Below are 14,946 nucleotides of genomic sequence, written 5' to 3' on the forward strand. Positions count from 1 at the left end.
TGGAAATATATCACAAAATGATGAATATACAATCCCTGTAAGATGAAGACTACTACAAATTTTCTGGAACTGCAAGGGAAGAACATGTCTGAAGAGCAAAATATTTATGTGTATAAATAGAGACCAGATGCACATTTTCAGCCATTCCATTAGAAAATTTTCCTTATAGCTTTCATAACATTTATTAGGAGTTTAAGATACTGGTATTTCTCTATGTCAACTGGATAAATGTCATTGACACAAACCAAAGAAAATAAGAAGATACAAATGCAGCCACGTTGTATTTATAGTGAGCATAGTGTTCATCCCTCTGTCGGGTCAGTGGGATATCTATAGAATCACAGAACTATAGAATGGTTTGGGTTGGAAAGGACCTTAAGATCATCTAGTTCCAACGCCCCTGCCGTTGGATCCCCGAGAGCAGGGATACCTCACACTAGACCATGTTGCTCAAGGCTCTGTCCAGCCTGGCCTTGAACACTGCCAGGGATGGAGCATTAACCACTTCTCTAGGCAACTTGTTCCAGTGCCTCACCACATCTATTATTTTATATACTTGTTCTGGCTAGGATGGAGTTAATTTTCCCACCTGTGGGGGGGGTCTGAAAGTGGAGAAGGTCAAACCCATCACACTGTGCCAACAGCAGAAGATAGATGTATCTTGTCTCTCCCATTCAGTGACTGCCTGAAAAGCTGAGACTGCCTTAAGTCACCACCTAACTTTATCAGCATTTCGCACACACTCAGTGATCTGCAGAGCCATTACAAAGGCAGGGAATATCTGAAAAGTAGAAAGCTGGGTAAATTTGCTTGCTGCCTCAAAATTGCCCCCAACTGGGAATTTATTTCTTGCAAGCCATGAGCTGCAACAAGGAAATTGCCATTAATGCATAAATATTTCCTGTGCTTTGCTCTTGCTTGACCTTGTTTGTAGCTGTGCTTGCCAACTGCAGACATGAACTACATAGTTTAGCTCGAGTTTACGGCAAAGCTGGCTCTGAAACAGTTATTTGCAATGTGGAGAGATCTGTAAGAACAGATCCTCTGAGTCTGTCACGCTGCCTTCTGGCAGAAGAGCACAGAATTTACAGCTCTTAGAGTTATCTCTAAAGCCTCAACTTCTTGTTTGTACATCTTTTATTCACTTGGTGTTGTACCAAGGTGTTACCGGTTATTGAAAAACAACCACCAGCAGTCCAAAACAGCTCCTTCAGTCCCAAACAACAGAAAAGTTGTCACATCAATGTGTAGACAGTCACTAATTGTCTCAGAGCAGTATAGAGCTGTATGAGATACAGGCAGCCTCAGGTCTAGTTGCTTTCCAGCAGCACAGCCAGCTCGGAGCTATTTAGCATGACAATGTACCGTGACAGGCAGGTACACAGAGCACATACAGAATTCTTTGGTACTTCCAGATTACTGTCAGCATTCAGCTGCTACAAAGTTAGCTTGCTGGATCTGTCCTACAGAGCAAGCATCACTGTGATGACAGTACACATACACTACTTGGTTTATGCGCTTAAGGTAGAATTAGGAAGATCAACACATTAGCGGTTTGTGACTGCAAAATAATTTTATATTTTTCATATGTATTTATCCTGTTTTACTTAACTCCAAAATAAATATATTCCCCGTTTCCCTCAGCTTCCTCAAACTTGCACATCCCATTCCAATGAGGGAGCGGATTTTTATAGCTATAACATGACAGTCGTTTTATTCATTAAGACTTTGCCAGCTAAGGCACTTGGGGACTCATAGAAAAGTAATAAACACATGTTTTAAAAGACACAACAGAAAAATAATTTTAAAAATAGACTTAAAATACAAATTAATCAGCAGGAAAAGGTGTTCTAATAAACAACCAACAGCACTGGTCATAAAAAAGCTGTAAGCTCTTTGAAATGGAAGAGTCTGCTTTGTTCAGTAATAAAGATGAATTAAAAGAGCAGCCACAGTGTGGCTGGGATTCTCCACCTTAATGCTTTACCACAGCACAAGCATAATTATTAATCAACACTAATATCATAAAGCAGAGTAGGGGGTACCACTCACACCATCTCTAGATATGAACACAGTGCTGTTGAAGCCATATTTGATATCACAAAGGTGAAGGTGTTCTTGGTCACAAATCATGATGAGAATTTGAGAGAGGATAGCATCACAAAACCTGAGAAAGAGTGAGTAAGCGGAGATGGAAGCAGTGTGCTAAAGAGGCACTTCCACTCTCAGCAGAGCAGATGTGATGATGGAATGTGCAAAGCAGAAGATGAAAGAGGAAGAAGGAGAAAGAAGAGCATTAGCCTGGGCAAAATCCAAGGATCACCAACGGGTTGGGAAGACAATGAAAAGCAGCTTGTCCAGTCAGATCAGAGAACAGTGCAGAGCCTAGCAGCTGGTGATGGAGTCAGGGGGAATGACTATATGGTTTCAGCCATAGCAGTAGAATTCCTATTTAACATGTATCACAGAAGTGCAGAATCCAATAATTTTCAACCAGTTCCTGATTGATTAATAACACATTAACCTGATCTAATGCGTAAATCTGAGGTGACCTTTAAAACAGCAGTGAAAGGACTTTGGGTGACAGCTCTTACAAAACTTGAAGCAGCCATGCTCTTGCTTTCAGAGCAAGGTGCAAGTACAGTGGATGTAAAATAAGGGCTTTCATTCAGCTCTGTCTGTACTTACCTGGCACATGTTTTACATTCAAATAAACTCCCAAAACTGGAGTTAAACCATAGATATCAATAGCAGAACACAATTGATTTTGAAGAAAATCTGACAAACACACACACACACACCCTTAATTTCACCAGATCCTATAACAGGGTTGACTTTGTACCTTCACAGATGCTTGTGGAAGGGAGCAAAGTGTGAAGCACTCATTTTAGGGACAGGTTCAGAGACCTCCACACAAAGCACCAGAAACGTGACTAGGTACATTTCATTTCTGTCGCAATCAGATTTTCAGAAGCTTTTCTGCCTTCCCACTCCAGCTACTCTTCGCTGAACTCTTTGTCACCATCTAGCCAGACTCACCTAGCCAGGTTAGGATTGAATGGAGCAGAGCACTGGTCCCACAGGAGCGTTCACCCACTCGTTAATTACACACAGCAACATAATGACAAGTTCTTGCTGCTTTCTACAGTGGAATAAAAGCATCAGATAACCTTTTTAAATCTTGCTTTATGCTACCTCCATTCATAGCTTTTCAATACCCTTGTACAACGTCAGCAGAACAAGCAGTCCTGCTTTGTCAGCCAGCTGGGTGCCCACAGAACAGCCTACCTATGAGACTGAACTGTGAATCAGAGCACTAAACCATAATCCCTAGAAAGAGCTCTGTGCGCTGCCCAACCAACCACACAGTTCAACATCCTGTCAGTCATCAGATAAAGTATGCAAAAAGCAAGGAAGAAACATTTGCACAAGTCACACTTGAGCAGTAAATAGCCAGGCCTCAGGCTCTCACAGCACTACTAGCAGCCTGTTTGCCCAGCACCTGGCTTGGCAGTCCTTCAGCAAACAACGTTCTCTTTGACTAATACAAATCACTTGTACAGCAGAAACAGGCCCACAGCAAGTAATTCATCAAATCTTAAAGAAAAATTAAGAAAGAAAAACGTAGGTCTGAATGTCAAAATACCATTCCAGTAATAGCACTTCCATTGTTAACCTGTGTACAGGAACAGATACCAAGAACTGCTGTCTGCTTGGCAAATGTGAATGTGACAGAAGAGAGCTGACCTACTCTTTTATCAACTTGTTCTGGTAAGTTGAAAGGCAACAATTTCTTTTTATGAAAAATATGAAGAAAATCCATGACACCACACTAAGAGAATCACAATTGATTTGAAAACTCTTCTCTCGAAGCTCAATGGATTTGTCTCAAGGTGGAAAGCCACATCAGCATGATAGAAGATTGTTTCTCTGCATTTGAACAGCTTTGTTCTGAGTGGTAGCTAGGTTAAAGTAAGATAGACAACATTTGATTGACAGGTTTTCCATTTTTATATCTCCAGGAATGCTACAAGACATGCATGAGTGCCCCTGATAACATACGGGCTGAGAGAACAAACCATAATAAGACAGCCAGATTTGTAAATCCTTGGTACACCAGATGACTTATGCAGGAATATTACAATAAATTGCCTCTGAAATCGTGGCATGCTGCTCTGGGGAAGGATCTCTTCAGTGTCCCCCCAGGAACAGAACTTTTGTTGTTCTAAATTGCTGTAATTAGCTCTCTTCAGAGCCCTGTGGCTATAACTATTCCATTTCCAACACAGCAATGCTCTCCAGACAACAAGATGGTTACAAAATGTACCTTTCAAACCAGTTAGCAAAAAGCTGTGGGAACTCCAAGAGTACTCTTTATAATCAGAGCAGGATGTATGATTCAGTATTTTCAGCCTTAGGAGAAGCTAGGCAGAAAGGAGGTATTACACATTCCCTCTCGGGAGAGAGATCTTACAATGTTTGCAATAAAAACTGTAATTCTGAACATATAGATTAACCATCTTAGTGCTGCTCTAATGAAAAGTCAGGTTATCTCCCCGTGCAAGCCCCTAACCTGCATTTCAGGATTTAAAGTTTCTGCATTCAAGTAATGATTTCATCTTTATTGTCCTATGTCACAAATGGACCCAGAGTGGAGCTGATCCTCTGTCTTAACAACCCTTACGGAGGAAGATTTGTTATCGCTTTATACACCAGGATCAGTCCCTTAATTTTACACTAGACATCTTCCCACAACGGGCTATGGCTCAGTGGTCCCATCTGCAACCTTTTCTAAAGGGCACAGGCATGAATAACAGGTTTGTCTTCTTCACTGCCATATCGTTCAGTAACAGTCTTACAACTAAATTAACATTTTCTTTAATTTGATGTTTCCTGATATTTCATTTGATATTTAATGTTTTCTGATATTTAATTTCATGTTATTTCCTGGTAACTTCCCTGAAAGGTCACTGCTGGAATATATACAAAGGCATTTTTTGGTCATTTTTTGTCCACTTGCTCCTACCACAGCTCAATATTGGTTCTGATCAGGGTGACCTATATCTGTTCAGCAAAGATATAATGCCCTTTCACTTGCACCCTCAAAACATTAATAACACAGTTCATATTCGAATCACAAAAGTAATGGTATTCTGTTTGCTGCTTGAATATCAATAGGCTATATCTTAGCATTAGGAGACAGAACTAGGTTGGGTTTTTTTTTTTTAGAGAACAGAAATGCCTTAATTTTTCATTGAACTTTTCAAGCACAAATCTTGCATTTATGGCATTTTTCATCTCAAAGGATTACAAGTCTCTTAACTACAAGTGCAATATTAATAATAAAAAGAAGACATAATTCAGCTGACATTTTGAGTTTTCAAAGTATCACAGAAATTCCCTCGTGCTCTCTAAACAACTTTCTTGTGAGGTACTGAAAAATTACTGCCCTTAATTTGTAGCTGTAGAAACGTGGTTAAGTAACTGCACAAGACCACAAAGTGAATCACTAGAGAAACCAAGGGATCATATCCAGAGTCCTTGATTCTATCACTAGATTCTATCCACAGAAATCAAGGGTTAAAGTCACTTTTAACCACATCAAGTTGAAAAGTAGCAGCTGCTTAATGTTACAGAATTCAGGACAAGCATTACTTATCAGATCATTTTCAAACCTGGTATTTAAGTGAAGATCAAAAGACCACTTGATATGGAGAGGACTGCTCAGGAACCAAACAGTGCTTGCTAGTGAACATCTGTGATTGCCAACCAGATGCTGAACACTCAATAGAGTATAAAAAACCTCAACACATTAGGTTGGGTTTACAATTAAAATGGAACAGACAGCAATAGTGTAAGAACATTAAAATTTGGGAGGAATTGGTCAAAGTGGGACAGTACTCACAGCCAGTATCAATCAGGATGCAAACAAGCTCTGTTTAAATGTCCATGCTCTTCCTTTGTGCTGCATCTCCTGTTTGGTCTTGACCCATCAGTAGCTGTGCTAATACAGGGTTTTCTTGACAGCTGTTCAAGGTAAGAAAATCACAACAAACCTCATTTTTACTGTGGAGTATCTTGAAAACTTACTTGCAAAAGGCCTGTGAACTACCATTTGGGGTAGCTGGTCCTAATACAAGAATGAACTTGTTTTAGAAATCTTGAGCTGACTGTATTTTACTCAGTTATTAATTAGCCATGCTGGCAATGGGCTTTGCTCAACCTTTTGTTATCAATTTTGTGATTTTGTGATCAATCATTAATCAAGCACAACTTCCAAAGATGATAGGCAGAAGAGAATTAAGAAAGGCTGAAATAGGAAGCTAGATGCTAAGAGTGACAAGGAGAAATGACAGCCAAGAATGATGAGACAGCTAAGACTGCTTGTCTAGGCTTTGTGAGAAACGAATAATCATTATTCCAGGAAACATTTAAAAAACATCAGACCTAAAGATCCATTTACCTTTTCTGTCTCATTTCTTCATGACTTTCCTTGGTATCGCCTTTTGTGACTATTCCTACTTCTCTCCTTGTTCTTCCTGATTCTTCCTCGGCATTATCAGCATCTTTAACAGATTTCCTCAACTACTTCTTTCAGTATTTCTGAGGATGAAGCTTGGAATTTGTGGCTTATCTACTTTCCATAAGGCAGATACTGACAGCACTGCATCCACTGCATGTATGAACATCAGACGGCATCGCTCTTCTTCTTTGCTATGCTGTGTATGTGCAAGGCATTGGATTGTACCAGTGTCACATCACAAAACAGTGACAACCAAAATATAAAAACCACAGACTGCAAAACCATTTGGTTCGTATCTTAGAGCTGTTGCTTATTGTCACCCAAGAGTGCTTATTGGTATGCTTCTAGCTCTTCCAGATCTTCTCACAGGAGGAGAAATCCACATCCATGTAACTGTATGAGGCAGTGAGACCCCTTGGGATCTAACAGTTGTCACACTATGAGGCCGCTGGCCTCGTTATACCATTTATCCTGCATTTTGCAGAGCCATGAAGCAACACATCATAGATATGCAACCTGCCAAATAAAAGCCATGCTGAAAACTTAATGCACACTGCCAAATTTTAATTGAACTTAGCAAAGCCCCAGCTTCTGCAGGATTCTCATGTGGCAAAGCAGGAATGTACTTTGATTACATACTTGAATATACATTTATTGAATTTGCACTGTGGAATCTGCATCTTCGCTATCCTTCAGTTTACGTTAGGGAAGTGCACAAATGCATGTGAAGATCAGGTTAACAGCTGGTGTTCACACGTCTGTGAATAATCCAGGGCTCACTCTGGGACTGTACAATAAATGCGTGACCTTGATATTGGGTGTTTTTTCCCCACTTTAACAGGATAACAGCTAATAGATATTGACAAAGCTCAGGAGCCATCCAAGTACAGTGAGCAGGCCTTCCGCAGCCTCCACTTACCATTGCACAAACAGGTTGCACAAGCAGGTGGCCAAATTTGGGAACAGTGGATTAGCAGCATTAATCCCTTTTAATTAAAGCTCAAGATCTGAGATGATGATTACCCAGCAAGCGTGTAGACAGCGTTGTGTGAGCTTGCATAGGCACACTTCTCACTGGGGGTTTGCACACCAACTACTGACAGATGCTACAAGGCATTACTGATTAACGGTTCGGCAGTTAAAAATAAAACGAGCTGCAATCTTCAAACTTTTCCAGTCACAGCTCTTACAGGACAGACAGACGGGACCACCCGCTGACACCACACTGCCTCAACTCCTCTTGACCGGTTCTGACAGGAAAACGCCGACGCCTGACGGCAGCGGTGCCCCGCTGACTTCCGCGGGCTCCCGTTCCCTAGGGGAGGCTGTAACAGCCGGAGGAGGGGCTGTAGGGCCCGGCAGAACCCGCTCTCAAGAGAAGCGGAGGCTCCCCCCCAACGCCTCCCTCACACGGCGACAGCGCCCCACGACCGAGCCCCGCCTCGGCCTTGGCCCCGCCCTCCCACACGCGCGTCACCTTCCGCCACGAGAGGGCGAGGGGAGCGATTCCCTCCGCAGCGCCCCGGAAGCGCTGCAGGCTCCACCCCCTCGCCTCGCATGTTTGGCCCGAGCCCTGCACCCGCCCCGCAGATTGGCTGTCGGCAGCGTCGCTCTTAGAGTGTCTGCTCGCTGATTGGCTGCGGCAGCGCGGAGGCCTGGAGGGGCGGGCTGTGGCAGTCTGTGGGAAGGAAGGTGCAATGGCGGCGGTCGCACAGTGCGTGCGGGGCGCGTTGCGCCCGCGGTATCCGCTGCTGAGCTTCGCCCTGAGGTGAGGGTCGCGCCTTGCCGCCTGGCCTGGATCTGGTGTGGCGGGATAGGTCGGGTCCGGGTCCGCACTCACCGCCTTGCTGTCGCCGAGCCAGGCCAAGAGCGGGGCCCAGCTCTGGGGTGCTTCACCCCCGTGTGACCGGTCCTCTGGCTGTGCGATGGGGAGGCCCTTCCAATAGCCGGGACAGCCGTGCGGGTCCCATCTCCCTTACCGTCCGCCGGGAGAGTGTCCCAGCCAAGCATTGCGGGGCCCGAGTGGCCGGGCCGTGGGCCTGAAGGCCTCCGGGCCTGAAGTGTTGGTGCGGCGTGCGTGGCGCCAGGCCTGTTGGGATTGTAGCACTGAGCCTCGCCCGTGAACCAGTTTGCTCCTCTGCTTCAGCCTCACAGACATAAAGAAGGGATAAAAACTCATCTTCATGGAGACCGGGCTGCTATTGGCATGGTATTTGCGATACAGCAGTGAGATACTGCAGGGAGTCAGAGGCACTTTTCCGTTGCTCTGTAGCATCTGTAGCTCTGTAGGCGCAAACCGAAGTTCTTGTCGGTGTTTTGTGGGAGGCTGTTGCGGGTGATTGCATCATGTGAACTGGCTTTGTGTCCTGATAAAGCACCGTGCTGAAAACGAGCACGTGCTGCTGCTTTATAACTGAATATCGTGGGCACTTACAAGCTGCCGTCCAGCGGTTCCTATATTGCAGCAAAGTTATTTCTTGTAGCAGTTTAGATGGCGTGAGTTCAGTTACTTCTCGTGAGAAGTTCTGTAAGTAGATTTCACATAGCTAGAATTGTTGCATTAATTTGTGTTTTAATGTGAGGATTTTGTAGATATTGACATGTCAAATAAAATGTCAAGTATGTCCAGAAGATGCAAATATGTTACAAAGTAAGCAACTGATTAATACTGTCCACGTTTTTGCCTTAGGTCTTCTCCACGACTGCTTTGTGCAGCAACACAACAGAAAAATACTGGCCAGAACTTGGAAGAGGACCAGAGTCAGAGCCAAAATGAACACAAGGTTGAACCTAGCTCTGCTGAAAAGATGTTAACTGAAGAAAAGGCCAAGCTGGAAGAACAACTGAAAGAAGTTACCGTAAGTGTCTTGTGGTTATTGGGTTGCACACCACATACCTACGGCTGTTCATTATGGTTTCTTGGTGCCCAGTCTGGATGCAGTTGTGTGACTGCTGTGTAGTTGTTAAGTAAAAACCTGCACTTTGATAATTGCTTAAAGCTTCAAAGTAGATGTACAATAAGAGATGCATCCCTGGTACAAGACTTAAGATTTTTTGGTAACTTATTTCCAGTTTCTGGATGCAGTTGGACCTTTTCCAGCCTGAATAACTGATACTGAGTTTTGGTGACTTCAGTTCACTTGGGTTTTGCTCAGTGGATAAGCAGTTTTTGGAAGCTTATGGAAGGGTTTGAGGTTGTCTTTGATGTGTGCATCTGTGTGCACTAGGAGTAGGCTTTCTGAAAAGAGCTGCTGGCTTTTCAAAGGTCAGGGTTAATGGTGCTTAGCTTTTACTTAATAGTCTACTTATTACATTCTCTGGTAGTTTCAAACCTTCTCTGCCGGACAGCCCTTCAAACATAAGGCTGAAGCATCACATTCCCTTTGGCTGGCCCATCTTGCATTCTCTCTTTAGCAGAGGGTGAAGGATTAAATAAAAGTATTGCTTTTCTGGATGAGGGCTTTATATAAAATGTATTTCTAGAGCGTTTGAGGCTTTGAGAGGTAGCCCAGAACCTTCTGTAGAAGGAGCACCTATGGATCATAAGTGGATTGTGTTTTCTTCCTGTTGCCCTTCCCAAAGCACTGAAGGACAAAGCAGAGATGTCATTTAACATCTCTGCTGACACCTTTTGCTGTTCACTGCCTAATGTGGCTCTTCAGTCCAACTCATTGACTATTCTTACTCTATTGTGGGATTCTTCACAAGCGTATTCAGAGTGGAAGCCCGTGTGGAGTTCTGGGTGAGGTTGTAAAGCACTCAGTCTGAAGTGCCTAGATTTAATGAATTCCATTCTTAGTACATCTGCTGCTAGAGGAGTTAGGCTTCACAGTCTGTAAACTCTGAAGAAACCTGCTGTATTGAATCTTGTTTGCCACTGTGTCAAAATCCTTCAGGACTGATGAATGCTTCCTATGAACACACATCACCAAAAGCAAAAACCTTTGATTAATAAAACTTGATGTGTCTGTAGGGTTAAAAATGTCTTCCAGCTAATCTGTTGACAAATACTGAGAGTCTGGATATCCGTTTTACTTTCTTTCCCTCACTTGTGTCTGCATTAAGGTGAAGCAAACAGCTGTGTTGGTAGATGCTGTGCTAATTGGTATGTTGTCTTTAGATTGGTCTTCAGATGCTGGGCCATCTAAACTGTAACTGTTTAAAATGCTGGTTTATACTGAATATGCTGTTCTGAATTATTGTCAATTATCCAACAACCAGGAATGAAATCTCTCCTATTACTGTTCTTTTTTCTTTAGGACAAGTACAAGCGTGCCTTGGCAGATGCAGAAAACATAAGGCAAAGAAGCCAGAAACTGGTAGAAGAGGCAAAGTTATACGGTCAGTGGAGGCTCATTTTGTCTATGCTTGTAAGACCCAGGAAATGCTCAGCCTGGAAAACTGAGCTGACTGGCCCAGAGCTGAGACACATTGTACTTCCCAAGTCACTCTGACTCTTTGCTGGAAAAATGTATTTGAGGCAGAGAAGTTTTAACAGTTCCTCACGTTGCATCAGAATTACAATCATCTCAGTAGACAAGGGCAAGGCTCACACAGCTGACTTGAAATCTTCTGTCACCTTGGTACCTGATTTCCTACAACATATCCTGCACTGGTAGATTTTTCAGTAAGGTTTGCAGCGTCAAGTTTGCCATTTTCACACACTTTGGTCTCAGAACTGACTGCAGAATACTGACCTGGAATAGCAGCTTTCCTTCTGGTTTAGGGGTTTTTTGGGGATTGATTGGTTTGGGGGCGGATTGGTTTTGTTTGGGGTTTGGTGTTTGGTGTTTTTTTAGCCTTTTATATCTGGATAACTTTTGTGTTCTGCTGAAGGCTGTGGCTTTCAAACAAAAGTAATACATTTAGATGGGTGGTTTCTTTTCAGTGGTAGGAATATAAAATCACTGGCTACAAGGAATGCTAGATACACATCTTTCTTCAAACCTATCAAAATGCAGAGCAGTTTGTCACTGGTTCACCTCTACATAGAAATGTGTTATTTTACTGAACACTTTCGGTTTTTCATGATTTCTAGAAATGGTTTGCCTTAAGTGAGATGAGGCCAGATTCTGTTATTGTGAGCCAGAGAACAGCTTCAGGACAGGGGCTATCTTTACCTTGGCAATTGCTCACTGTTTTCAAGGCACAGCTTCTGACTCTACAAGTGGTTTGTAGTGGCGGGGAGAGGTGTGAGTTCTCACAGTGAATCACAGGAGTCCCTGTTCCTCTCTCAGACTCCTCATCAGTATGACTACATGCTTTTTCTTCTGGAAATATTTTTGGCACATCAGGTTAAAGAGTAGGAACAGGGCAATATAATGCTTTGCACTTGAATCCCAGGATGAGGGAGACATGAAGAAATGCTGTTAATCTGAAGGGTTTGGTAATTTTGGTTAGAATTTTAACTATTAATGTCATGTCATCAGCGTAGCTTTAGCTCTTTTAAATTGAAATAATTTTTTTCCATAGAACTAGAGGAGGTGATGTGGATTTCAAGGTACCTGTAATAATTCTGTGTCATCCAGTAAAATTGGAAAGGACATTTTACCCCAGATGTTTATGTATCTTGTTAAAAAGTCTAAAATAGTACAGATTATTTGTGGGGTTTGGTTCTGTGGTTGTTGGGCTGCCTGTTTTCCTCGGTGGACTAATTCCATTCCCTTCTGTTTCTTCTCAGGGATTCAGAGCTTCTGTAAGGACTTACTAGAAGTTGCAGACATTTTGGAGAAAGCAACTGAAAGTGTTCCGAAAGAAGAAATTAAGGATGAAAATCCTCACTTGAAGAGCTTATATGAAGGTCTTGTTATGACAGAAGTACAGATTCAGAAAGTGTTTAAAAAGCATGGCCTGCTCAGACTGAATCCTGTCGGAGCCAAGTTCGATCCCTATGAACACGAAGCGTTGTTCCATGCTCCCATGGAAGGGAAGGAGCCTGGCACTATTGCATTAGTATCCAAGATCGGCTATAAGCTGCACGGGCGTACACTGCGGCCCGCCTTGGTGGGTGTTGTGAAAGACGCTTAGCTGCTTAACCTGAGAAGGTAAAATGCCATACAACTATTAAACAGCTGGATGGTTTTCCTCTCACACTGTGCTTTCCTCATTCCTCTGCCCCCTGAGAGGTCTAAATGAATTGCTTGAGGTCTCCCAGTGAAAATGAAGCAACCAGTGAAATTCTCCTGCTTAGTGGCCTTCAACATAACTGTTCCATCAGCTCTCTTCTCAAGTGTGAAATACAAGAGCCATTAAGCTTCCTAACGCTGTAGATAACGTTTTTTACAACTATTGCTCCCAAAGGTCCATTAAATTGAAAGGATCAAAATGCTCACAAGAATTCTGCATCACGTTTATCATTGTGTGTAGATTGAAAATACAAGTCGTGGCTCAAACACTTCCTTTTGGTTTGTAGAATCCAACACTGCAGAAATGGGTGAAGTACAAATAACCCATTTTTTGCAAGCACCCATCGCCTGTTATGTGATAAATGCCCTTTTTTAAATGTCTATTCAGAAATAATCTGGGCAGCTGAAATGAAAACCTTGGTGAGTTCTGATCTGTAAATAAAAGGCAATGGAGAGTTGACATCTTCTGTAAGTGTTCAACCCTTTTTGTCCTGTGCTAATATTGACTCAAGAAAACCATCTAATACTTGTATGGCATTGAAGAACCAATAGAATATATCCTATCTGGATTTTTAATTTAATATTGTATAAATTGGTTTAAACAATTTTGATAGTCGTGTAACTTTCAAGCTTTACACTCAGTTTGGTATGCAAACTGTAGGTACATCCCTGCTGAAAGCCAGAATGCCCACATAAGTGAGTACTCGAGAGTTTGGTACATACTGACTTTTAGAATTACATAAATAATTGCATGTAAGTGGCTCAGATGGAAATGTGAACTTTGTTTCATCTGCATTTCTTGCATTTACTCAGCTTGGATCTTAAGTTGGAACAGAACTTTTCCCATGCACAGCTCTTGCCCTGTCTAAACTGCATGTGCTGCTCCCAGTCCTGCAGAGTCAGGCTAAAATACAGTCCATGGTTAACTCCATGCTTTGCCCTACGTTTGTCTGGTCACCTGGATAGGATTGGATTGAAACTGGCAAATCACACAACTGGCAAAGCCTCTTGTATCCTCAAAGCCCACACATCTAACACAGGACAGAAACCTCAAACTTACTTATGCGTGTTATAAGGACCTGGTAAATAGTAAGTACTGCTGAATTCTCACCCTTGTTTCTGGTCGACTTCCATCAAGGACCTTCTGCCTTAAGGTCAAATACTGATTATTTTTTTGGGTTCAGAGGCAGGGTTGGCAATAGTTTACTGAACAGAAGATCTGCTCATGGGGAGAGTTGATGACTTCTTCAAGACTTACTTCCCTGTGCTGGTTTGCCTTCTGGGAATCAGTTAACTAGGCACAATCTAAGTGCCCACTACTGCTGAAGGTACAGTCATGTTTAAGGATGCATTCATTCACAACCTTAAGAAAGAAAATCAGCGTTTTGACTGGGCAGGGGAGGGAGAATGATTTTTGGTATATGAAGAATTGGAAAGTAACTTCCATCTGGGTTATAGCATACTGGAGCTGTGTTCTGCCCCCTCCCAACCCCTCTGGATCTAAACTAAATCTGATAACTTCATTAGTATGGGAGCTTTGCAGCAGGGCAATTAAAACAAAGGGGCAGCTTCTTCCCTAGCAGATTAAGCTTTTGTTAATGGGCTTCCTAGCCCTTCACACAAACTGTCTCTTTTGGGCTGTATACTTCATTCAGGGTCTTCTTAAAAGTTACTTTTAAGTATTCAGTGCAAGACTCAAAGTAGAGGTTTTAAATCTCATTTAAGTGGTTCTCTTCCCTTGGCCTGCCTGCTCAGAGAAGCTTTCAGCATGGAGAGCTTCAGTCTTTACTGAGAGCTCAAACCACAGGTGCGCTTTGCCATACAACAGTAAGAAGCACTGAAGAAATCAAAGAACAGAGGGAGGTTATTCTGTAATTTAAGCATAAGAGCAGGCAACAAAGCTACCACCAGTACCTCTGCCTTAGCTTTCATAAACACCACTTCTCCACCCACCATCAGGTGGCTAAACTGCATCTCCATTTGTTATTGCAAAGACTTAAGCCACGTTCCTCATAACATGAGCTACATTGCCATTAAATCAATAATGGAAAGAAACTTTTAATACAAGTTTATTTACCAATATACAATGCAAAAACCTAATAAAATGCTGAGTGTGCACAACATCAGTTAGGTTTTACATGACTTCAGCACAGGCATTTGTGTGTCTGGCACAGCTACACCAGTACACCATTCAAATGAGTGCAACATTCCCTTTAAGGAAGCAGCTGACGAGCTGAACATGCTCACCAGGTACCTTCCTTCACAGTATTTAATGTGTTATCACTTAAGAGCAACTGG

At 42.6% G+C, this 14,946-nt stretch overlaps 1 protein-coding gene and 1 long non-coding RNA gene across 3 annotated transcripts; one reads left to right on the top strand and one right to left on the bottom strand.

The window, feature by feature from the left end:
• Positions 1 to 1,373: 1,373 nt before the first annotated feature.
• LOC133226389 (uncharacterized) lies at positions 1,374 to 8,140 on the bottom strand. 2 transcript variants are annotated; one of them, XR_009729492.1, is made up of 4 exons: positions 7,443 to 7,632; positions 6,464 to 7,039; positions 4,639 to 6,027; positions 1,374 to 4,596 (listed from the first exon to the last, which is right to left on the bottom strand). It is a non-coding gene; the product is annotated as an uncharacterized LOC133226389 (long non-coding RNA). The 2 variants fall into 2 exon arrangements; XR_009729493.1 differs by lacking the exon at positions 7,443 to 7,632 and adding an exon at positions 8,001 to 8,140 and having other exon boundaries at positions 2,164 to 4,596.
• On the top strand, positions 8,141 to 13,579 carry GRPEL1 (GrpE like 1, mitochondrial). Its single transcript, XM_061379910.1, has 4 exons — positions 8,141 to 8,291; positions 9,213 to 9,381; positions 10,783 to 10,864; positions 12,204 to 13,579. The coding sequence occupies exons 1-4, from the start codon at positions 8,221 to 8,223 to the stop codon at positions 12,548 to 12,550; spliced, it is 669 nt and encodes a 222-aa protein (XP_061235894.1). The 5' UTR covers positions 8,141 to 8,220; the 3' UTR covers positions 12,551 to 13,579.
• The last annotated feature ends 1,367 nt before the right edge of the window (positions 13,580 to 14,946 follow it).

Source organism: Neopsephotus bourkii, unplaced genomic scaffold (genome assembly GCF_033783945.1).
Source record: "Neopsephotus bourkii isolate Nb327-2 ecotype Australia unplaced genomic scaffold, CSIRO-AGI_Nbou_v1 NB_1780, whole genome shotgun sequence".
Classification (NCBI taxonomy): domain Eukaryota; kingdom Metazoa; phylum Chordata; class Aves; order Psittaciformes; family Psittacidae; genus Neopsephotus; species Neopsephotus bourkii.

Excerpts from the sequence above, each read along its gene's own strand:
- GRPEL1 (XM_061379910.1), top strand. The coding sequence starts at position 8,221 with ATGGCGGCGGTCGCACAGTGCGTGCGGGGCGCGTTGCGCCCGCGGTAT. Across the intron at positions 9,382-10,782 it reads AACAACTGAAAGAAGTTACC|GACAAGTACAAGCGTGCCTT; the intron begins GTAAGTGTCTTG and ends TTTTTTCTTTAG. Across the intron at positions 10,865-12,203 it reads AGAAGAGGCAAAGTTATACG|GGATTCAGAGCTTCTGTAAG; the intron begins GTCAGTGGAGGC and ends GTTTCTTCTCAG.